Source organism: Rutidosis leptorrhynchoides, chromosome 3 (genome assembly GCF_046630445.1).
Source record: "Rutidosis leptorrhynchoides isolate AG116_Rl617_1_P2 chromosome 3, CSIRO_AGI_Rlap_v1, whole genome shotgun sequence".
NCBI classification, from domain to species: Eukaryota; Viridiplantae; Streptophyta; class Magnoliopsida; order Asterales; family Asteraceae; genus Rutidosis; species Rutidosis leptorrhynchoides.
Genome location: NC_092335.1, coordinates 73,259,906 through 73,284,560, shown reverse-complemented (window position 1 = coordinate 73,284,560; position 24,655 = coordinate 73,259,906). Strand labels below are relative to the sequence as shown.

At 30.9% G+C, this 24,655-nt stretch overlaps 2 protein-coding genes and 1 non-coding gene across 3 annotated transcripts; 2 read left to right on the top strand and 1 right to left on the bottom strand.

Annotated features, from left to right (window-relative positions):
• The first annotated feature begins 2,759 nt into the window (after window positions 1-2,759).
• On the top strand, window positions 2,760-17,602 carry LOC139900099 (uncharacterized). The gene is made up of 4 exons (XM_071882901.1): window positions 2,760-3,045; window positions 3,130-3,486; window positions 16,242-16,516; window positions 16,673-17,602. The coding sequence occupies exons 1-4, from the start codon at window positions 2,760-2,762 to the stop codon at window positions 17,600-17,602; spliced, it is 1,848 nt and encodes a 615-aa protein (XP_071739002.1).
• A 2,336-nt stretch (window positions 17,603-19,938) lies between these two features.
• On the top strand, window positions 19,939-23,068 carry LOC139896340 (uncharacterized). The gene is made up of 3 exons (XM_071878968.1): window positions 19,939-20,182; window positions 20,793-21,024; window positions 21,120-23,068. Exons 1-3 carry the CDS (start codon window positions 20,178-20,180, stop codon window positions 22,845-22,847), a joined length of 1,965 nt encoding a protein of 654 aa, XP_071735069.1. The 5' UTR covers window positions 19,939-20,177; the 3' UTR covers window positions 22,848-23,068.
• A 309-nt stretch (window positions 23,069-23,377) lies between these two features.
• On the bottom strand, window positions 23,378-23,449 carry TRNAQ-UUG (transfer RNA glutamine (anticodon UUG)). The gene has a single exon. It is a non-coding gene; the product is annotated as a tRNA-Gln (tRNA).
• Between the last annotated feature and the right edge of the window lie 1,206 nt (window positions 23,450-24,655).

The following is a 24,655-nucleotide window of genomic DNA, read 5'->3' as shown; positions in this document are numbered from 1 at the left end:
GTTCGTGAATCCAAGGCCAACCCTGCATTGTTTAGTATCGTCGTATGCATATTTTTACTACAAAATATCGTATCGTGAGTTCATTTGATTCCCATTTACTCTTTACATTTTTTGGGACTGAGAATACATGCGCTATTTTTACAACTGCTTTATTAAATGCTTTTGAAAATACATTTTGAACTGCGAATACATGAAATGCTTTTATAAATGTTTGACGAGATAAACACAAGCAAAACATTCCTCGAATGAATTATGTGGACGTGATAATTGCCACCATTGAATTATGTGGACATGATAATTGCCACAATTGATATGAATATTTTTCCCCTGATTATTATTGCTTGGTAACCTAAGAATTAGGGAACATCACTAATTTTGAGAATTAGTACATGCCTAATTGACGCGAATCCTAAAGGTAGCTACCGGGTTTAACACCCCCACCAAGAATGTTCACTAGACGGAAGAGCTAGTGGGCGTGGTGTTTAGTACTTCGAAGTTTATATATTATACAGACGAGAAGTTCTGTTTTTGGGGGTATTAATGATGCGCATTATATGTTAAGGTCGGTTATCAAGCCAAGCAATGAAAGTAAAGTGAATGTTATGTATCGAGAGAATGATTTTATACACAGGTTATATGTATGATATTTTGTACACGAGATATGTGTACGGTTACAAAGAATTGTTGAAAAATGGTTTCGTACACGAGATATGTGTACTGTATTTAAAAGATATCGCATGTACATTACAGGTGGGTATAGGATTCGGGCCCATTTGTACCATGCAGGATTTAAATCTTGTGGTCTATCAAAATGATGAATTTTATTGTTTTATGATAAACTTATGAACTCACCAACCTTTTGGTTGATACTTTAAAGCATGTTTATTCTCAGGTATGAAAGAAATCTTCCGCTGTGCATTTGCTCATATTACATGGAGTCGTTCATGGCATATAGAGGTCAGAACCTCGCAAAGGGACCAACTATTTAAGACTTCGTCCAGATGGATTAGGACGGGTCACTACAGTAAAGACGTTATCTTTTCATGAATTCAAAACTTGTTTTAAAACAGCATGTAGCATTATACCGTGTAATGGACCTGTTGTTGATGAATCGTACATAATGGTTTTGTACGGGGCGTCACATGCTATATCAAAGGTTGTGTCACTCAAGGTATTATATGTTAGCAGCTGTTAAGGAATGTTGGTTATACTTCTTAAAGTACACTCTTATCTTCTATAGACTTTTATGGACTGCAAAAATGTAAACTATGCGACTTTATGTTAGACAACTTATATTTGTGATCACGAGTTGTAGCTATGAACTAAAGGAAGTGTTCATGATAGAGGCAACAACCTGCTGATATATACATTATAGTTTGCACAAGCAATTGGTGGCTTTATGCGACACCAAGGTCAGTCAAGTATTGATGAGCATTTTTGTTAATTGTTCCACAAACTTGAAATTGCAGTTTGGTAATAAGTATGTATTAAAGTTAAAGTAATACGTCAACTTGGATGTGAATTTGTGGACTTGTATATCATTTTGAATGTAGATTGAAGTTTAACTATATATCGTTTATCCAACCGAGCGTTATATTATACAGGCTGGTAACTTATCAGTAACAGGAAGCACATATCTATTGGTAAATATCATAGGGCTTTTAAGTATATGTTTAATGCTTAGCCATGCTGTTCACTCGAAACATTCTGTTTCCAGATCTACTTGGGGTGCATTGTGTGAGAATTGTCCACTTTAATCATATGCATGAGGTAATTTTCACGACAACTAATATTCTTTGTTTTTTTGTTGGTGCAACTATTATTGTTTATGGATCTATATTTGATCGTGTATGCTTTGTTTGACCATAATTATTATTTTATTTTATTTGATTGCAGGGAGATGCAGTAAAGATAGTTTATAAATATGCAGTTCAGTTGATAATTTTGTAGGGGAGATTTTCAGAAAGTTGAGATGTTATAGTTTGAGTAGTTTTTGTATGTTAGCAACAATTTGGAGATACGATTGGATTGTTTTTGTTATATTATTTGAAATGGGTTGTTAGCAACAATTCTTCTTTTTTACTCTTTCCACTTTTCTAACACAAGTGTCAAAAAGTGAATGTTATTGACAAAGTGTCAAAAAAGTGAATGTTTTTTTCACAGTTTCAAATGTCAAAAAGTAAAAATTCCTTTACACTACTAAACATCACACTACTAAACATCGAAGGGTAATATGTTTATGAAAATTTTTTAACGTCAAAAGCAAGAGTACATGTCTGAGGCCCATAATTTCCACACCAAGTAGAAGCGTCAGAAATGTTAGTTTGAGGGGTTTTAAGTGTCAATAAACGGTTTAAAAGTGTCATAAATTCAACAGTTTATTGTAGTGAAATACTGTATATAAACTTGAAACGAGTTCTACCTACAAATTTGAGTCTCTGGTCAATCAATAAACTTTTTAATATTTTAATATTTCAAAGCTGTGAAAAAGTTGAAGGCTATGAAAAAGGACTTAAATAGGCTTATTTGGAAAAATGGTAATGTGTTTTCTAGAGTGGTGGATCTTAAAGGTAAGCTTGAAAAATGTCAATTAGAAGTTGATGATGATCCTCATAATAAAAAGCTTAAGTTTGAAGCTGTTCAAATTTTGAAGGAGTATACAGAAGCATGCAATGATGAGTTAAAAGTTCTTAAGCAAAAAAGTTAGATTAAAATGGTTGGTAGATGGTGATAAGAACACCAAGTATTTTCATGGCATAATGAAATCAATGAGAGTTAAAAGTCGTGTTGAAAGTATCTGTAATGAGCAGGGTGATAGGTTTTATGGGCATGATGTAGCTAGTCAAATTGTTAATCATTTTAAGCAGTTTTTGGGTGAAGCTAGGGATGTTCAGCCAATGGACAATCTTGGAGATATTTTTACTAAGTCACTTTCTTTTGAAGAGGCTAATGCTATGGTTGTTGAGATGACTGATTCAGAGATTAAGAAAGCTATTTTTGATATTGATAGTGATAAAGCTTCTGGTCCTGATGGTTTTACTGCTGGTTTCTTTAAAAGGGCATGACCTGTGGTTGGAAATGAGGTTTGCATTGCAATTCAAGACTTTTTTAAGACTGGCAAACTATTAGGTGAAGTCAATGCTACCCTTTTAGCCCTTATCCCTAAAGTTGACACCCCTAATAAGGTGTCTGATTTTAGGCCTATAGCCTGTTGCAATGTATTATATAAGGGTATAAGTAAAATAATTATAGAAAGGATCAAGAATGGGCTGCATAAAGTGGTTAGTCTTAATCAAAGTGCTTTTGTTCCTGGAAGGTCAATTCAGGATAACATTTTACTTACCCAAGAGTTGTTGAGAGGTTATGGAAGAGCTATAGGGCCCAAGAGATGTGCAATGAAAATTGACATCCAAAAAGCCTATGACAAAGTGAGTTGGAGTTTTTTGAGGGACATTTTGGTTAAGTTTGGATTTCTTGAAAAAAATGGTAGATTGGATCATGATTTGTGTCTCTACTGTTTCTTTCTCTATATGTGTCAATGGTGAGGTTCATGGCTTCTTTAAGGGTGGAAGAGGCTTGAGACAGGGTGATCCAATGTCACCCTATCTTTTTACTCTTGTAATGGAAGTGTTCAATTTAATCATGAGGAAGCATATTAAATAATCTAAGGATTTCAGATATCATTTTGGGTGCAAACTGAAAGGACCCGTTCATATACATTAGAAACGATTCACAATAGTTGATTACATTGCGAGGTATTTGACCTCTATATGATACAATTTACAAACATTGCATTCGTTTTTAAAAAACAAACTTTCTTAACATCGAAAATTGACAGGCATGCATACCATTTCATAATATCCACTATCCAACTATAAATTAATTTAATAATAATCTTTGATGAACTCAATGACTCGAATGCAACGTTCTTCGAAATATGGTATGAAAGACTCCAAGTAATATCTTTAAAATGAGCAAATGCCCATCGAAAGATTTCTTTAACACCTGAGAATAAACATGCTTTAAAGTGTCAACCAAAAGGTTGGCGAGTTCATTAGTTTACCATAATCATTTATTTCTATCATTTTAATAGACCACAAGAATTTCATTTCCAGTTCTCATAAATATACATCCCATGCATAGAGACAAATATAATCATTCATATGGTGAACACCTGGTAACCGACATTAACTAGATACATATAAGAATATCCCCTATCATTCCGGGATCCTCCTTCGGACATGATATAAATTTCGAAGTACTAAAGCATCCGGTACTTTGGATGGGGTTTGTTAGGCCCAATAGATCTATCTTTAGGATTCGCGTCAATTAGGGTGTCTGTTCCCTAATTTTTAGATTACCAGACTTTAATAAAAAGGGGCATATTCGATTTCGATAATTCAACCATAGAATGTAGTTTCAATTACTTGTGTCTATTTCGTCAAACATTTATAAAAGCGCATGTATTCTCAGTCCCAAAAATATAAAGGGTAAAAAGGCAAATGAAACTCACCATACTGTATTTCGTAGTAAAAATACATATAACGTCATTGAACAAGTGCAAGGTTGGCCTCGGATTCACGAACCTAAATTAATTATATATATTTATGTGTTGGTCAATATTTGTCTAACAAATTAGGTCAAGTCATAGTGTACCACAATCCTAATGCTCGAGACTAATATGCAAAAGTCAACAAAAGTAAATTTGACTCAAAATAATTTCTAAAAATCAATACATGATTAATATATAGTTTAAATATCGTCATTTTATATTTTTAAATATTTTTAAAAGATTTATTAGAGTAAATAATATAATTTATTTATTAATAAATAAAATTTTATATTAAATTTATATAATAAAATATACTTTTATATATATTAAGTAATAAAATTTATAGGGTTCATTTAATATCATAAAGATAATATGATAGGTATTATTAAAGTAAGTTATTACACGTAGTAAAATATGTTTGTATCACATATTTATTTGATAAAATAATATCTAAAATGATAGTAAATAAAAGTTATATTATTTTGTAATAATAATTATTATTATAAAAATATCAATATTTATAATTACTAAGATGACATTATGATAAAACGATAATTCTAATTATGATAACTTTAATATTTACGATAATTTTTAATATTATCTTTAAAATAATAATTCTATTTAAAATAATAATAATAATGATATTTTATAGTAACAATGACATTTCTATTAAAATGATAATTTTTGTTAAAATGATAGTTTTAATACTAACGATACTTTTAATAATAATAGTAATGATAAAAATAATAAGAACGATAATTTTATCTAAATCAATATCTTATAATATTTTAATTTCATCATGATACTCTTACTCATTATTTCCTAATCGTTTCGTTTAATAGCTTTTAATCGTCTTTTATATCGTGTTCATAATAATGATAATAATAGTAATCAAAATAATTAGGTGTTACAAATATTTGTTTTAATTACACTAATATTAATAATGATAGTTACTATAACATTATTAACGATAATACTAATAATTATCTTAATGATAATATAGTAATAATAATAATAACAATAACAATAACCATTTTTAAATAATGATATATATATTAATAATGATAATAATAATAATAATACTAATAATAATAATAATAATTGGATAATAATAATAATACTAATTATAACTTTAACGAAAATAACGATAGTAATAATAAAAAAAAATAACAATTTTTAATGATAAATCCCTTTTATTGATAAAGATAATAATAATGATAATAATAAGATAAAACTAGAACGACGATAAAAATGACGATAATAATAATCATTTTTAATAAAAATATCAAAAATTCAATTGATTATAACTTCTAATCCGTTCATCGAAACCATTCGATATCTAAAGAAAAAGTTCTTAATTTTTCGCTAGCTTTCCAAGGACATGCATATCTTATACCTTATCTCAACCGCAAGTGTAACTAATTCAAGATTCAACCTAACCTGTCTAAGGGCAATATCAAAAGTACAAGCATGCATAATCCTAAATACTCGAGCACTAGTCAGGGATACACTATTAGTATGTAAAAGTTAAATTATGAGTACTCACGTATCAATATTGAGATTCAATATTGCAGGAAAGGTACGTAGACGCAACGGAAATGATAAACACTATATTGACCTCACGAGCATACCCATGAACCATACTCAATCACCTCCATAGCTATAACCCATAATTTTCTTAATCCTATCCTACTCGAAAAACAATTTCGAAATCACTCGGACAGCACTCCGTCGTAATATTTTATGTATACTAATAATATCTTGAAATAATACGGAGTAAATATATATATGTAAATCGATTGAGAGAGTTTAGAGAAAAATATTTTCAAGTTTCTATGTAATAATGAAACCTATTGAATTCTATTTATAATAGATTTTTGAATTATTGAAGTGAATTATTAAAGTATGAATTATTAAAGTGAATTATTAAAGTATGAATTATTAGAATATGAATTATTAAAGTATGAATTATTAAAGTGGATTATTAAAGTATGAATTATTAAATTGAATTATTAAAGTTAAAGTAAAGTAAAAATAAAGTAAAGGTAAAGTTTAAGTATAGTAAAAGTATAAAACTATGTACGTATAATACGCGTATAAATATATATAATATTAATTTAAATCGTTATATATACTTAATAAAATAAAATATAAATATCGTTATCTTTATCATACTAGTTAAGTAATGAGTTGTCAAAAGTGGTTCTAGATATTTATAAAAGTTATATACGTTTTAATAATAAAGTTCTTTTTAAACTGAAAATGTTTTTGTACGTTTGAAACTAAATAGTTCAATCGAGTCTTTATGAGATTCAATCTTCCACTATCCTTTGTATAGTTCTCAATGATTGACAATTTGTTCTTATTTATAAATCACTTTACCATTTTCCGAATATTGTTAAAATGGAAGGATTTCTCAAATCAACGTGGGCCTTTCAACAGAGACTTGTAATCATAATTCAATATATCTGATAATTCAATCATTTGACCTTATCTCCTAATTCCATTGATAAATATTTTGAAACAGATACAATCATATAAAGTATTTAATCTAATATTTTGTTTACATTTCAAGTTATAATATATATACACATATACATATATAATCATATTCGTTTAATGGTTCGTGAATCGTTGGAACTTGGTCGAGGTTGAATGAATGTATGAACATAGTTTAAAATTCTTGAAATTTAACTTAACAAATATTGCTTATCGTGTCGGAAACATATAAAGATTAAAGTTTAAATTTGGTTGGAAATTTTTGGTGTCAGAAACATATAAAGATTAAAGTTTAAATTTGGTTGGAAATTTCCGAGTTGTCACAGTACCTACCCGTTAAAGAAATTTTGTCCCGAAATTTGAGTGGAAAGGTCGTGAATGATAATAAGTATGTTTTCATGATGCATACGGGCTGAAAATTAGAGTTTTATCATCAGCGAATAATTTGGATAAACAATCCATTTATATGAAGAGTACGAATGAAGCTAACATAGAAGAGTGAAATGAGTAAGTGTAGATTCATCTTATCATTTGACGTAGATATGATTGATTCCCAAATTTCAAGAGATTTGAAGAAAATCTTCTTAATAAGATTTGACTCTCCGGTAATCAAGGGAATTAGGATCTGCTTTAAATGCGATCGTCCATTTTAATTGTTCTGTCGGAGATTTTCTTATAAATTCACCTCCTTCGTTTCCTTACAACTCACACCTTCTGTTGATGCATTTTATGCAAGTCCCTAGACATCTACCCACGTCCATTGCAGGTACAACAGTTTACAGGCCACCATGATTGCTCGTTATTATCCTATCCGTGTTTGTATGTGGTTACAGGAACTGCAGGAACAAGATTTAGATGTTTTACTATGTTAGACTTAGTCAGACGTACGAGTGAAGCCTCACTAGTACGGCTGACAGGCTCATACGCACGGTTGATGCTGAGCTAAGTCACAATTACAACCTAAATGAGAAGACACGAGTGAGTGATCACCCGTACGGCTGATGAAGCCAATTCGTACGTGTGATGAATGAATCGTATGGGTGAGTCAACAGCAGGGGTATATAAAGTCTTATGTTCTTCATTTTAGGTTAAGCCTCTCATTTGTTACACACACTCAGATCTAGTGAGCTCCTCCGATTCTCTCTCAGTCCAAATCACCCAGGTGGTGAATAATAGCTCTAGGTGTTGATCTAATCACACTTGATTTAGTTGTGGTTTGACTAAATTAATCAAAAAAAACTTAACCTATTCACTAGAGGGTTTGATTCACTTATTCCGCCATTGTGTGAGTTAAATCTATTGATTTCTAAGTTCCTAGTCATGTTTTATCACCTTCTATTCTTTCCCCCTCAACTCATATTTTAAAGTATTCATCAATATGCTCCATCCAGTTCTGATTCTCGATATACTTCTAACTTTCATATCCGTCATTCTTCTTTTTCATCTATCGCCGGAAGAATCTATTTACTTCTACTATACTCTTGGGTTTATAGTGTTTCTAGTTCTCTCGTGTCTTTATATTGCTATATGCATCGATATATATGGTTTATAATTTCTGGTTTGTCGTTGGGCTTTATATGTTCCCTTATATTTCAAAGTCTCTGCTTCTGTCTTCTATAATCATTATCATTCACAGTTAATGCTCTCTTTTATTTGCTGCAATTTATACCCCAATTTCTATTTCGGAGTTTTGTCCTTTCGTTTCTTCTTCTTGCGATTAAGCACCGCTTGTAATGGTCCAGAATTCACAGATATGAATTTCAGAATGAACATTGTTAATGTTCTAGGAAGGAAATTGTGATGGCACGATCTTGACTTGTCAAATTACTAGAATACCTTAAAAAAGGCCGAATCATCAAGAAATATTTTCTTGATATTTTAGAGGTTAAATAGAATACAAGAGTCGTATAACATGGCACATGATGATGTTATGATCTGTGAATCATCACATTCCATTTAGAAACTCAGCATGACTTACTGTAATATAATCACATTGATCAAGTGTCATTATATTATACTAATTCATGCTTCAGTTCCCAACACTACTTCAAAATATTCCTATTTTAAACTTGAATGTTTCAGAATTTAGAAACTAAAATAGTTTCTTTTATGATGTAATACAGATAGCGCGAAGAGGTAAATGATTTCAAATAAGAAAAATTAAGAAAATATCTTCAGAAATATGGAGGATATTTATAATAAAAGATATGATGATATTTTAGAATTTCTAATATCAGAGGATGATGAAGAATATTGTCCGCAGGGGTTTAGAGTCAGGATCAAGGTATTCGTTAATGACTTCAGCAGGTACTGAATCATTTGGATCCTTTGAAGTCAGGTTCAGTCTTTGTAATTTGTCCACAGCCTCCTTCCTACTTTACTCAATCCGTTTTCCAGTTCCAAAACTTCTCTTTTTCTGCGCTTTGCCAGCACACTTCATCATTATCATCCAGCTTTTACCGTTTAAATTCGTTTATAGTTTTTGCTGCTTCATCAGCATTTTTTCCATTTTTGGAGAACCAATTCGTAGTTCGGAGTGTTTTTCAGAAACTTCACATTCAAATTAAGTCCAGAAGATAGACGTTATATATACACATATAACTGTTGGCGTAGACATGCTGCGAGATTTCAAAATACTGATTGCTAATTCCCAATGATTCGTATGGCAATTCTCATTACAAGATGCGAATGAGTAAATGATGGGGTTTCAATGAATAATTATAATGACTTTTTGGAGAGGCTAAAGTCAAAGGGTAATGAAGTTGTTGATACATCTGCTAATAATGTGGTGGAATGTAAAAGGTTCCCTGGTAACGATGGTGTATATCTCAAGGTTATAATAAGGTTAGTCTGACTGAAAAGTCGAAGTTGACTTGCTGGAGCTGTGACAAAACTGGCTACTTTGAATAGGAGTCGCAAAGTTATTTTTGCTAATAAATGCCAAAGAATCTGACTCGGATACATTGTTTAAACTTTTACTTTGGTTTCAAGAGTTTTTCGGATACATAACTGTGGGTAACATGTGGTTGGATCATCATCTCGATTGCTCATCATTCGAAGTGTCTTCAGAAATTTTCGAAGGGTTTGAACACAGATTGTAATCGTTAACATACATTTGATACTCTAACACAGTTTTGAAGTCAAAATATAGCTTGTGAAAGATGTAAGGATCTAAGAGTGATGATTTTGGTCATATCTCAAGTTGAATTTTGAGATTTCAAAATCAGAATATGTAATTAAATTTTGAATGAGTATGGTTGTTTTGATTTCTATAAAAGAATGTATATTGTTGTGAAAGTAGGGAGTATAATGGATGATTTGCTGAATCAGATTCGAAGAATGTAACATATTAATTGTGAATTTATATATCTCTCGGGTATTACCTACCCGTTAAAAAAAATTTCACAATTAATATTTTGTACAAAAGAATTTTATTACAGTCTTTATGAAAATATATATATGTATATTTTCTTCAGATGTAACATAGATTTAATGAGTTAATATTAAATTAAACTCATTTGATTTACGGTTGAAACTAGAATTGAATATTCCCTAAAGGCTTTAAAAAGTACATAACTTTTACGCAGTATTTCTTTAATGACATTGAAATTATGAATCAATACTTCGTTATTTGTTGATGTATGATGTTCGGTTCGTGGAATTCTAGTGAATTTCGCAAAGTACGAATGATGTTATCTGAAAAGTTTCGGGTACATCGATGATGAAAGTGTAAAATCAAATATATACTTGATTTATTATGAATTGGAATTTGTTGAATTGCAACAGAGATTGTAGTTAATGCTGGTTAAGTTGCGGCTGAAGGACGTACATTATTGCATATTTGTAATATGAATTAACCGAGTAGTTAAGATTCACACACAATAGCTTAGCACGGAAAGATTTATTTCAATATATATATATATATATATATATATATATATATATATATATATATATATATATATATATATATATATATACATATATATATATATATACATATATATATATACACATATATATATATATATATATATATAATATACATATAATTTCTTCAGAGGGAATGAGTTAATTCTTCATAACTCGTTGATACAATATACACGTTATTGATTCGTAATGATGCCCACAGTGATTCTTGAACTGACAGAGTTTGTGATGTTATCGGTGTTGTTGATTCGGATGTTGACTGTACTGACGATGCTGGTAACGCTGACGGTACTGTTGATGCTGTTGGTAAAGAAAGTTTAGTTTGTTAATCACACACCATTTTTGTCAGGGTTTCTACTCTTCCTTCTATCATTTTGGTTCGCTTAACTGATTTATGGTTAGGGCTAGATTAGATAATCTCTAAGACTTTAGAGATTACATAATCACCGCGGAATATTTCTCCAATGAAGTTATGAATTAATACTTCGTCAGTTATTGTTGTTGGTACTCCTTGGTATCTATGGTGCGTATGACGTTGATGCTCGTGGGACAGATTGTGAAGTTGAGGTTTACGACGCGGTTGTGGTTGGAGGTGGTAATGGTACTGTTGGCGTTGATGATGGTGGTACTGGTTATGCTGCTGATGCTGCTGCTGGTGTTTGTAATCTCTGCACTATATTCTCCAAAGCCACTACCCGAGCGCGAAGCTCGTTGACTTCTTCTATTACACCGGGGTGATTGTCGGTTCGGACGAGCGGATAAATAAAATCTAAAATTTGATGTAATATATAATCATGACGAGATACTCTGGAAATGAGTGAGAAAATGGTGTTTCGGACAGGTTCGCCGGTAAGTGCTTCAGGTTCTTCGTCAAGAGGGCAATGTGGTGGATGGAAGGGATCACCTTCTTCTTGTCTCCAATGATTGAGGAGGCTACAAACCCATCCCCAATTCATCCAGAATAGGTGATGACTGATTGGTTGATCTATTCCGGTCACACTGCTTTCGGAGCTTAAATGGGATTCCATTTCGGAATCTGAGTGACTTGAACTGATGACGAATTCCATTTCGTACGATTGGATAAAGGATTTTTTTTTTCCGATATGAAATGATTTTGGCTAACAGATGGTATTCTAATGATTGGTTGATATATAGATCAAAAGATTTTGGCTATCTCCAATGATTGGTTGATATATAGATCAAAAGATTTCGTAGATTACGGAGGACTTTGCGGGATATGTCAGGCAAAGTTTAAAGTAACAGATACGATAAGATATGATTTAGCAGATATGCTAAGATATGAATTTTTGTCTATACACTATTCATGCAATCAATGCAGCAAGACGTGTCTTAGACTAAAAATGATAAGCAGGTAATTTCCTGAGGATGATAAGTAGTTAATTTTTGACACAAAATGATAAGCAAAACTTTTGACATGCAGACACGGTCGAAGTCCAGACTCACTAATGCATCCTATCGACTTATCAGTTAGACACACTAATGCAGACCTGGTTCGCTAAGACCACCGCTCTGATACCAACTGAAAGGACCCGTTCATATACATTAGAAACGATTCACAATAGTTGATTACATTGCGAGGTATTTGACCTCTATATGATACATTTTACAAACATTGCATTCGTTTTTAAAAAACAAACTTTCTTAACATCGAAAATTGACAGGCATGCATACCATTTCATAATATCCACTATCCAACTATAAATTGATTTAATAATAATCTTTGATGAACTCAATGACTCGAATGCAACGTTCTTCGAAATATGGTATGAAAGACTCCAAGTAATATCTTTAAAATGAGCAAATGCCCATCAGAAGATTTCTTTAACACCTGAGAATAAACATGCTTTAAAGTGTCAACCAAAAGGTTGGTGAGTTCATTAGTTTATCATAATCATTTATTTCTATCATTTTAATAGACCACAAGAATTTCATTTCCAGTTCTCATAAATATACATCCCATGCATAGAGACAAATATAATCATTCATATGGTGAACACCTGGTAACCGACATTAACTAGATACATATAAGAATATCCCCTATCATTCCGGGATCCTCCTTCGGACATGATATAAATTTCGAAGTACTAAAGCATCCGGTACTTTGGATGGGGTTTGTTAGGCCCAATAGATCTATCTTTAGGATTCGCGTCAATTAGGGTGTCTGTTCCCTAATTTTTAGATTACCAGACTTTAATAAAAAGGGGCATATTCGATTTTGATAATTCAACCATAGAATGTAGTTTCAATTACTTGTGTCTATTTCGTCAAACATTTATAAAAGCGCATGTATTCTCAGTCCCAAAAATATAAAGGGTAAAAAGGCAAATGAAACTCACCATACTGTATTTCGTAGTAAAAATACATATAACGTCATTGAACAAGTGCAAGGTTGGCCTCGGATTCACGAACCTAAATTAATTATATATATTTATGTGTTGGTCAATATTTGTCTAACAAATTAGGTCAAGTCATAGTGTACCACAATCCTAATGCTCGAGACTAATATGCAAAAGTCAACAAAAGTAAATTTGACTCAAAATAATTTCTAAAAATCAATACATGATTAATATATAGTTTAAATATCGTCATTTTATATTTTTAAATATTTTTAAAAGATTTATTAGAGTAAATAATATAATTTATTTATTAATAAATAAAATTTTATATTAAATTTATATAATAAAATATACTTTTATATATATTAAGTAATAAAATTTATAGGGTTCATTTAATATCATAAAGATAATATGATAGGTATTATTAAAGTAAGTTATTACACGTAGTAAAATATGTTTGTATCACATATTTATTTGATAAAATAATATCTAAAATGATAGTAAATAAAAGTTATATTATTTTGTAATAATAATTATTATTATAAAAATATCAATATTTATAATTACTAAGATGACATTATGATAAAACGATAATTCTAATTATGATAACTTTAATATTTACGATAATTTTTAATATTATCTTTAAAATAATAATTCTATTTAAAATAATAATAATAATGATATTTTATAGTAACAATGACATTTCTATTAAAATGATAATTTTTGTTAAAATGATAGTTTTAATACTAACGATACTTTTAATAATAATAGTAATGATAAAAATAATAAGAACGATAATTTTATCTAAATCAATATCTTATAATATTTTAATTTCATCATGATACTCTTACTCATTATTTCCTAATCGTTTCGTTTAATAGCTTTTAATCGTCTTTTATATCGTGTTCATAATAATGATAATAATAGTAATCAAAATAATTAGGTGTTACAAATATTTGTTTTAATTACACTAATATTAATAATGATAGTTACTATAACATTATTAACGATAATACTAATAATTATCTTAATGATAATATAGTAATAATAATAATAACAATAACAATAACCATTTTTAAATAATGATATATATATATTAATAATGATAATAATAATAATAATACTAATAATAATAATAATAATAATTGGATAATAATAATAATACTAATTATAACTTTAACGATAATAACGATAGTAATAATAAAAAAAAATAACAATTTTTAATGATAAATCCCTTTTATTGATAAAGATAATAATAATGATAATAATAAGATAAAACTAGAACGACGATAAAAATGACGATAATAATAATCATTTTTAATAAAAATATCGAAAATTCAATTGATTATAACTTCTAATTCGTTCATCGAAACCATTCGATATCTAAAGAAAAAGTTCTTAATTTTTCGCTAGCTTTCCAAGGACATGCATATCTTATACCTTATCTCAACCGCAAGTGTAACTAATTCAAGATTCAACCTAACCTGTCTAAGGGCAATATCAAAAGTACAAGCATGCATAATCCTAAATACTCGAGCACTAGTCAGGGATACACTATTAGTATGTAAAAGTTAAATTATGAGTACTCACGTATCAATATTGAGATTCAATATTGCAGGAAAGGTACGTAGACGCAACGGAAATGATAAACACTATATTGACCTCACGAGCATACCCATGAACCATACTCAATCACCTCCATAGCTATAACCCATAATTTTCTTAATCCTATCCTACTCGAAAAACAATTTCGAAATCACTCGGACAGCACTCCGTCGTAATATTTTATGTATACTAATAATATCTTGAAATAATACGGAGTAAATATATATATGTAAATCGATTGAGAGAGTTTAGAGAAAAATATTTTCAAGTTTCTATGTAATAATGAAACCTATTGAATTCTATTTATAATAGATTTTTGAATTATTGAAGTGAATTATTAAAGTATGAATTATTAAAGTGAATTATTAAAGTATGAATTATTAAAATATGAATTATTAAAGTATGAATTATTAAAGTGGATTATTAAAGTATGAATTATTAAAGTGAATTATTAAAGTTAAAGTAAAGTAAAAATAAAGTAAAGATAAAGTTTAAGTATAGTAAAAGTATAAAACTATGTACGTATAATACGCGTATAAATATATATAATATTAATTTAAATCGTTATATATACTTAATAAAATAAAATATAAATATCGTTATCTTTATCATACTAGTTAAGTAATGAGTTGTCAAAAGTGGTTCTAGATATTTATAAAAGTTATATACGTTTTAATAATAAAGTTCTTTTTAAACTGAAAATGTTTTTGTACGTTTGAAACTAAATAGTTCAATCGAGTCTTTATGAGATTCAATCTTCCACTATCCTTTGTATAGTTCTCAATAATTGACAATTTGTTCTTATTTATAAATCACTTTACCATTTTCTGAATATTGTTAAAATGGAAGGATTTCTCAAATCAACGTGGGCCTTTCAACAGAGACTTGTAATCATAATTCAATATATCTGATAATTCAATCATTTGACCTTATCTTCTAATTCCATTGATAAACATTTTGAAACAGATACAATCATATAAAGTATTTAATCTAATATTTTGTTTACATTTCAAGTTATAATATATATACACATATACATATATAATCATATTCGTTTAATGGTTCGTGAATCGTTGGAACTTGGTCGAGGTTGAATGAATGTATGAACATAGTTTAAAATTCTTGAAATTTAACTTAACAAATATTGCTTATCGTGTCGGAAACATATAAAGATTAAAGTTTAAATTTGGTTGGAAATTTTCGGTGTCAGAAACATATAAAGATTAAAGTTTAAATTTGGTTGGAAATTTCCGGGTTGTCACACAAACAGATTGAGCTATCACACATATGTTTTGCAGATGACCTGTTAGTGCTATGTAAGGGTGAAGTTAAGTCTGTTGCAGTTGTAAAGAAGGTGTTGGATGAATTTAGTGATGTTTCAGGTTTGTTTCCCAACCTGCAAAAAAGTACAATTTTCTTTAGTAGCATTCATCAAGGCATAAGGAATGATATTCTTAATGTCCTTCCCTTTAGTGTGGGTAAATTACCAATGAGATATTTAGGTGTTCCTTTATTAGCTAAAAGACTTGGTGTGGGAGATTGTAAGATTTTGGTGGACAAAGTTAGAGAAAAAGTAAATTGCTGGAAAAATAAAAGCTTATCCTATGCAGGCAGGTTACAACTGATAACATCTGTTTTAAGCTCTATGCAAGTGTATTGGGCATCTGTGTATTCTCTTCCTCAGTCTACCATAAAAGATATTGAAAGAATGTTGAAAAATTTCCCGTAGACAAAAGGTCAGAATTGTAAAGGTTCAGCTAAAGTGGCCTGGAAGTTAATTTGTAGACCTAAAAAGCAAGGTGGTTTGGGTTTAAGGCCACTCAACGAGTGGAATGATGTTTTGCTTATGAAACAGGTCTGGAAAATTTTAAGTAAAAAAGAGTCTATTTGGTGGCAATGGATTAATAGAGTGAAATTAAAAGGGAAGGATTATTGGGATATTAACCATGAATCCAGTGATAGTTGGGGATGGAGGAAAATGTTGGTGTTAAGAGATGTTATGAAACCTCATATTTTTAAAGATTCCAATGGTGATATGTGGTGGATTACAAATGACAATAAACTCAAAGCTTATTCAACAAATCAAGCTTGGAAGGATTTGGGGTGTTCTGATCCAAAGATTGATTGGTATCATGTTGTGTGGTATCCTCAAATTACTCCAAAACATGCATTTATTTCGTGGCTTGTGGTTCAAAATAGGCTTTCTACACAAGATAGACTTAAGAAATGGTATCCTAATGAGCAGTTTGAATGCAGTTTTTGTGGCAATCAGGAGGATTCACACTCTCATCTGTTTTTTAGGTGTGATTTTACAAGCCAAGTTTGGAATAAGGTCAAGAGAATGCTTGTTTATAAAGGATTGAATAATGGATTATTGCATATTGTTCAAGATATGGCTAAGTATACTGCCATCAAAGATATAAGGAACATTTTAAATAAAGTGGCTATTGGAGTTGTGGTGTATTATATCTGGATGGAAAGGAATAGGAGAATATTCAGGAAGGTGAAGAAATCAGTGAATGAAGTTAGTGATGATGTTAAGGATTTCATTCGGGTCAAAATGACTAGCTTGAAAGTCAAGGATACTAAGAATGTGCAGAAAGTTGCTGAATTGTGCAGTTTGGTTTTGATGGATAACAATCTGCAGATTGCTGTGTAATCTGTTTGATGTTTGTATGGTGTTAGAATTTTTTTTTTTTTTATGGTTATTTGTTTTTTTGCATTTGGGTTATGAGTATGCTCTGCCTGTTTTGTAATTTGTGTTTGTGGTTTAATATATTCTTGCCTTTTGAGGAAAAAAAAAAAAAAATATCATAGACGACCAAAAAGAACAATTAATATAACAACTATATATTTACTAATAAAATGACAATGTCCAAGCTATCACACATTTTATCATAATTCGGTACACTTACCATCATTAATCAATAATTTAATAATTTATAGTGAAAAACCTCTTTCAACTTTAAATCTAATTATCTTGAAAATAGTATTATCTAACAATCCCTATATATTAGGCAAATATATCTGTATATTATGTCATTTTTTCCTTGAATATAAACATAGAATAAGTGTAGCCCATAATCCTATCTCTAGCCAAAACTGAGGATGATGTATTTCTTAGCCATAAAAAGCCACTTGTATTTGTATAATATCCGGCATAACCTACAGGCCAATATTTAAAATATATACATGACACACCTACTAATAAATTTAAACTTTAATAATTAAGGTAAGAAATAATCAACGCCTAGCTACTATATTAAATTCCATCATTAATTATATAAACCGTTTTGTTAGACATTAATTATTATTAACATATATACTAACCAACACCCAAATTTTGGTCGTTTTACCCCAACCCCCACCCAATTTCCCCCAAAAACGACAACAAGGAAAAAAGGGGAAAAAAAATACAAAACACCCCCCTAAAAAATGTAAAAAGTTACATCCCAACCCTCAAACCAGGGGTATCAAGTGTAAAATCAATATTTTAATAAAAAAACTTAATTAAACTTCACCCATATTTTCAACGGGACATACCTTTCCGCTCGACTCGCGTTAAAATTTTTCGAACCAACCGTTCAACTCAAAAAAATCTAACGAACACAACGGGACTAACTATACGCGAAACGGACACTTCTAAAAAAACGCTAAATACCTCGGATTCTATTCAATACTCAACGGGACATATCTTCCCGCTCGGCTCGCGTTAATTTTTTTCGAACCCACCGTTCAACTCAAAAAAATCTAACGAACACAACGAGACTAACTATACGCGACACGGACACTTCCAAAAAAAAAAAACGCTAATTACTTGTATTTAGATCAGTGTTCCATAACCTATAATAAACTCCCCAAACTAACTACATCATATCGATAATTCTGTTTCCCTTTTTTTTTTACACGATCTTCATGCCGTCAAACCAGGGGTATCAAGTGTAAAATCAATATTTTAATAAAAAAACTTAATTAAACTTCACCCATATTTTCAACGGGACATACCTTTCCGCTCGACTCGCGTTAAAATTTTTCGAACCAACCGTTCAACTCAAAAAAATCTAACGAACACAACGGGACTAACTATACGCGAAACGGACACTTCTAAAAAAACGCTAAATACCTCGGATTCTATTCAATACTCAACGGGACATATCTTCCCGCTCGGCTCGCGTTAATTTTTTTCGAACCCACCGTTCAACTCAAAAAAATCTAACGAACACAACGAGACTAACTATACGCGACACGGACACTTCCAAAAAAAAAAAAACGCTAATTACTTGTATTTAGATCAGTGTTCCATAACCTATAATAAACTCCCCAAACTAACTACATCATATCGATAATTCTGTTTCCCTTTTTTTTTTACACGATCTTCATGCCGTTAAAAAGGCCATTAGGTACATTAGATACTAACTACATGTATTTAAAAACACCCGTAGTAAAACGTTTTTACTTCTGTAAATACATAACGCTCCATTAACTATGAATATACAACCCGAAAGGTCCCGCGGCATCGCGCGGGCCCATTTTACTAGTTAATCAACATTGCATAAACATACATAATTGGATTATGTTATATTATAATGCAATCCAATACAATTTGTTACTAATTGTTTATTATAATGTCCTTATTAATAATATTAATTAATTTTAATCACAAAGTTAAGGTAACGATAATACGGAATAATAAATAATAATTTATGTGAAGCCAAAAGGCTAAAAGTGACAGAAGGTGGAAAGAATCTAGAAATTTGATAGGTGATACATATGTGAGTCTGTGTAAGTTTCTCTCTCTATATATTATATTATATAATAATATATAATATTACTAAAAACAATTTATAAATAAAAATAATTTGATATTTAAAAAAGAAAGATTTGCTGGCCAAATGGGCAAAGACATTAATGATGGAATCAATATATGTGTTTGAAGACCACATGTTGACAAACTTTATACATTTGTGTTCTTATTTCCAATTTCTATTTGTAGAGAGAGAAATGGATCTAGTATATTTATTTATATTTTTTATAAATATAATAATAAATCTATCTTAATTCTTATCTCAAAATCACTCTCTTTCTCGTATCTCTTTGATCAGAAAAAAAGTGGCCCAGCAGATCCCAGATTTTCTCTCTCTCTTTTTATTTTTATTTTTATTTTTTCTATTTTTATACCTATATTATCGGCTCTGTTTTATAAAAATTATACTTGGTGGAGCTCAATCAAGGCTATGAGGTATCATAATTTGTTTCCAATTACCTGTATTTTAGTTTAATTACCTCTAAATTTTGTCATATATTTGAATTATTACTATTACTGTGCAAAAACATTCTGTGTTGGATTTTGATTAAATCTGTTTACTGTTGAGATTATAGGTATTTAATTAATTAAATATGTATATGTATGTTTCCAATTCCCTTTTTGGGGAATTTGTTTGGTAGTTGAAACTTGAAACCTCAAAGCTACTTTATTATTGTATTTATTTGTAATTATTATTATTATTGCTATATCTTTTTTATTTTTATTATCAGTGCTTATAGATAGATTACAATTTGAAGATTGTATCTAAATCTAAATAGACATGATTGCTAGGTGAGATTTTTCTGTGTTAATCTTTCAAATTCATGGCTGATTCTAATTCTATGTCTCTGTATCTGCAAATTCACTTGAGTTGACTTTGGTTGACTTTTGTATACAATCTTGTAAGCCTTGACTCTTGATTGTTTGTTCTGTTGACTATAGTTTTGAAGAATTTGTACCTGATATGCTGACATAATCTATCTATGATGTTAATAATTTTTACTTATATTACTTTGAATATTGATCTTCTGTTACATGATTTTAGTGCAGAAATGGCGACTAAAGTACAATCAAAGACACATTTTCCAGGTTCCATGATCGATCTAAACAACGGTTTATACAACGGTATGTGGGACCCGTATCACGGTGAAAGAACCGAAAGGACCACAATATATGACCCGTACTTTATGAGGCAAACTATGAATGGATACAACAACTATCCGAAAGAACAAATGAGACAAACCATTTTAAAGCAAGAATCCATCTTTAGGCATCAGGTCTGTTTTAACTCGTATTTGTGCATCTTTTTTCTTGTATATACTTTGTTGTACTTTTTCGTATTAATGATGTATTTTTTAACTATGTGTTTCAGCTTCAAGAGCTTCATCGTCTGCATAAAAGACAGAGCGATTTAATGAATGAATTCACAATGAAAAAGCATTGTAACTCTACAATGCCAACAAATCAACCGAATTTAAATCAAGTTTCTTCATGGATAGCTAAAGAAATGCATAGTCAGAGACGAGTGATTGATTTAGAGCTTCCTGCTGACGTGGACGAGAATAATAAAGGGAAGCAACCAGTCGAAACGGTTCATAACTTGAACACGTCGAGATCCTTTAATTTGACGGATCTTAATGAACCAGTACAGTTGGAAGAAACGTCTTTTGCAGAATCTATTATTAACAATAAAAGTGATCAAAAGTCAAACTCGGGGCTTTGGTACGTACAATCTGAGTCAAAGAAATCATTTGAGCATTTACCAAGAAAACGAACTTTATTCGGTGTTGAACTCTTCGAAAGTAATCATACACCGTCTTTTGATTCTGCACGGGATCAGAACACTTCAATGGTTAACTTTAACCATAACCGTTGGATTGGGTCCTCTAATGGATCAAGGCAAATTCCAGAAGATTTTGCAGGGACTAAACGTGCTAATGTGAATAATTCAAGATTTTTGACAAGTGGTATCAACTCGAACGTTCCAGTGTCCGATTCTCTTCAAGAACCTCGTGAAAACGACAAGAAGAAGAATCTTGAAAACGGGCTGCCTCCTTGGCTGATGAAAACGAAAGGGAAAGAAACGACACTTTATCAGATGAATATGGATTCACTGCAGCAGAATTCTCAGCAGTTTTTCAGTAAATCTGAAAAGGTTCAAACCGATAATTCTCGTGGAATTACGAAAATTCTTGGGGTCCCCATTATTAGCGGGCCTGACAACCAGGACGTTTCCGTAAATAATAAAAATAAAAGCGTTTCGCAGCAAATTGATTTAAATATATCTTTTGATGAGGAAGAAGAAGCTCCACATTCAATAAAATGCATACCAGAAGCAGTTGTCAAAATTGCTTCGATGCAGATCGACTTAGAAGCTCCTGCAGCCCCTGAAATCGAAAAAGATGATAACTTTATTGATGCCAATGACGAACTTGTTCAAGCTGCAGCTGAGGCTATTATGTCCATTTCAGTCCATGAAGCACAGCCAGCTGACACGTTGCTGGTGTGGTTTGCTGATGCAATCGCATCAGGTGAAATTGTTGAGAAAGAGTCGGTGAATGTGAATAATGAGGAGTGTATTCCTGAAGGTATGGATTACTTCGAGTTCATGACGTTAAACTTGAAAGAGAGTAGAGAAGAATACTTTGAGTATAAAGCAGCAGTGCAGGTGGTTATGGAGGAAAATGAAGAAGATGAAAGTTTGTTAAGAAAGCGTGCAACGAGAAAGGGGCAAGGAAAAAGGGGTAGGCAACGAAGAGACTTTCAACGGGACGTATTACCGGGAATTGTTTCTTTATCGAGGCGAGAAGTGAGTGAAGATATTCAGATATTTGAAGAGGCGTTTAGTGGTATTGGTGTTTCATGGCAGTCGAAAAGGAAAGCTGGTGGTAAGAATGGTAGGGGCAGGCGGCGGTTGGCGGCTACCAGCCCCCAGGCGCCGCCAATGCAGCCACCCGCGGTGGCTGCTGAACAGACTGTTTGTAGACAGGTGGCGTTAGATGAGAAAAGTCTTAGCGGGTGGGGGAAAAGGACGAGACGTTTGCCGAGACAAAGATGCCAAAATGGCGGAAATCATCATTCGCTTGCTTTAAAGTGTTGAGTCGAAAGCTACCCACCTTGATTGCCGCTAGCGCAAATACTATGACCGTGGGTCATAGACTCATTGTTGTTGTACATAAGTTTATTATGCAGTAGACTTGTTAAAGTGTGTCTTCTGTAAAAGTGATGAAATTTGCCATCAACAAAGTTGGGTTGTTTGGTAACAAACATGTTGTTTTATGAGTTTGATTTGATATAAACAGAGGAAAAACAGTCTCTTATCGAGTGTTTGCTCACTTACTTCACTATCTTTAACTAAGACTTTATGTGATTTGTCTTTGAATATGAGGTTGGTCACAAAGTTTAATTTTCTCAAATTTTTAACTCCTAATTTTCATATATCATATTTTTCATGTAGGTTCACTTTAGAATAAAAAGTACCCGGACCATGAAAATATGTTTAATGTAAAGTTAAATAGATCTTAAATCATTAAAGTGCTAAAGGTTATTTTGTAAAGTATCTACAGTACAAAAGGAATTAAACTTGAACAAATAGAACCAAAATTAAAGTATGTTCATTTTGAACAAAAAAGGTCCTACCGGGAGTCGAACCCAGGTCGCTGGATTCAAAGTCCAGAGTGCTAACCACTACACCATAGAACCAGGACTATGATCATTTTCTGAGTTAAAGTTATTTAAAATACGTGAGTTAAGGTATCTGCATAAACTACTATTTTAATTCATACACTACTGCAAAAGATATGGATTTCTTTTCTTTTTATTCGAAAAGTGAACACTATATAACAAATTTTTTCTCGTAAAGAAAAACCAAATACAAGAGAAAACACGGGCAAGACTCGAAGATAACGATATAAATCGAGCAAAAGCTAACTAAACTCGAGCTTCACCGAGAACCAGCAAAAAACTACAAGCCATAAAATAAAAGATTAAAAACTACCAACTAACAAACAAAAACTAAACCCCATTAACCGACACCTTCTCCCTCCTATCCGTCGTTATTATCATCTATTCCACCACCCACACAAGCTTTGAACGAAAAAATCGAACCACTTCCGGTCCCATCTCCGGTGATAAATATATTGATAAACGGTTAGTCAACTATTTTAACTTGTGAGTGGCGATTGTCTCTCAGGTATTTATGATGTGGCCATTTCAAATTTGAGTGTCAATTTTTTGTTAGGTGATGTTGTCAAGATAGAAAATTGAGTGTAAAATAAATAAATTAATAATATATATATATATATATATATATATATATATATATATATATATATATATATGTGTCTCATAAAATTCTAATTGAGTATGTTCGATTTTAACGCCTAGTTTTTTTTGCGTTTAGTTTGTAATGGACACCTTGAAAGCGTGAGTATTTGAAGCTCCATAACACAATAAAATTGGCGTCAACTGCCATCGTAGATATGACTGAACATTTTACGCTCCGTAATCTTTACCCTTTGTTCCTCAGTTTTATGAAGCAAAAAAAAAAAAGAAAAATAAATGATATCTTTTTAATTTGAAAGGAAATGAAAGAAGAAAGATTAGGCTTTGTTCTATAGTTTTGTTTTGGAGAGAGAAAAAAAAGAAAGCTGAAAGAAATTAAAAAGATTTAGTGTTCCCGAATTTTAGTAGAAAATGAAGTAGACTAATGATTTTAGTCTAATTTTTCTTTCAATCCTTATTTTTTCAAATTGAAAGCACATTCTTCCCTTTCATTCTTCTTTATTTCACTTCTTATTTTTCATAAATAATTCATCAACTAATTTTCTTTTCTCTTTTAAATAAAAATAAAAAATACATCAATGTTTTAGTTTCTCAATCATTTTTTTTTCTTTCCTAAATAAAACT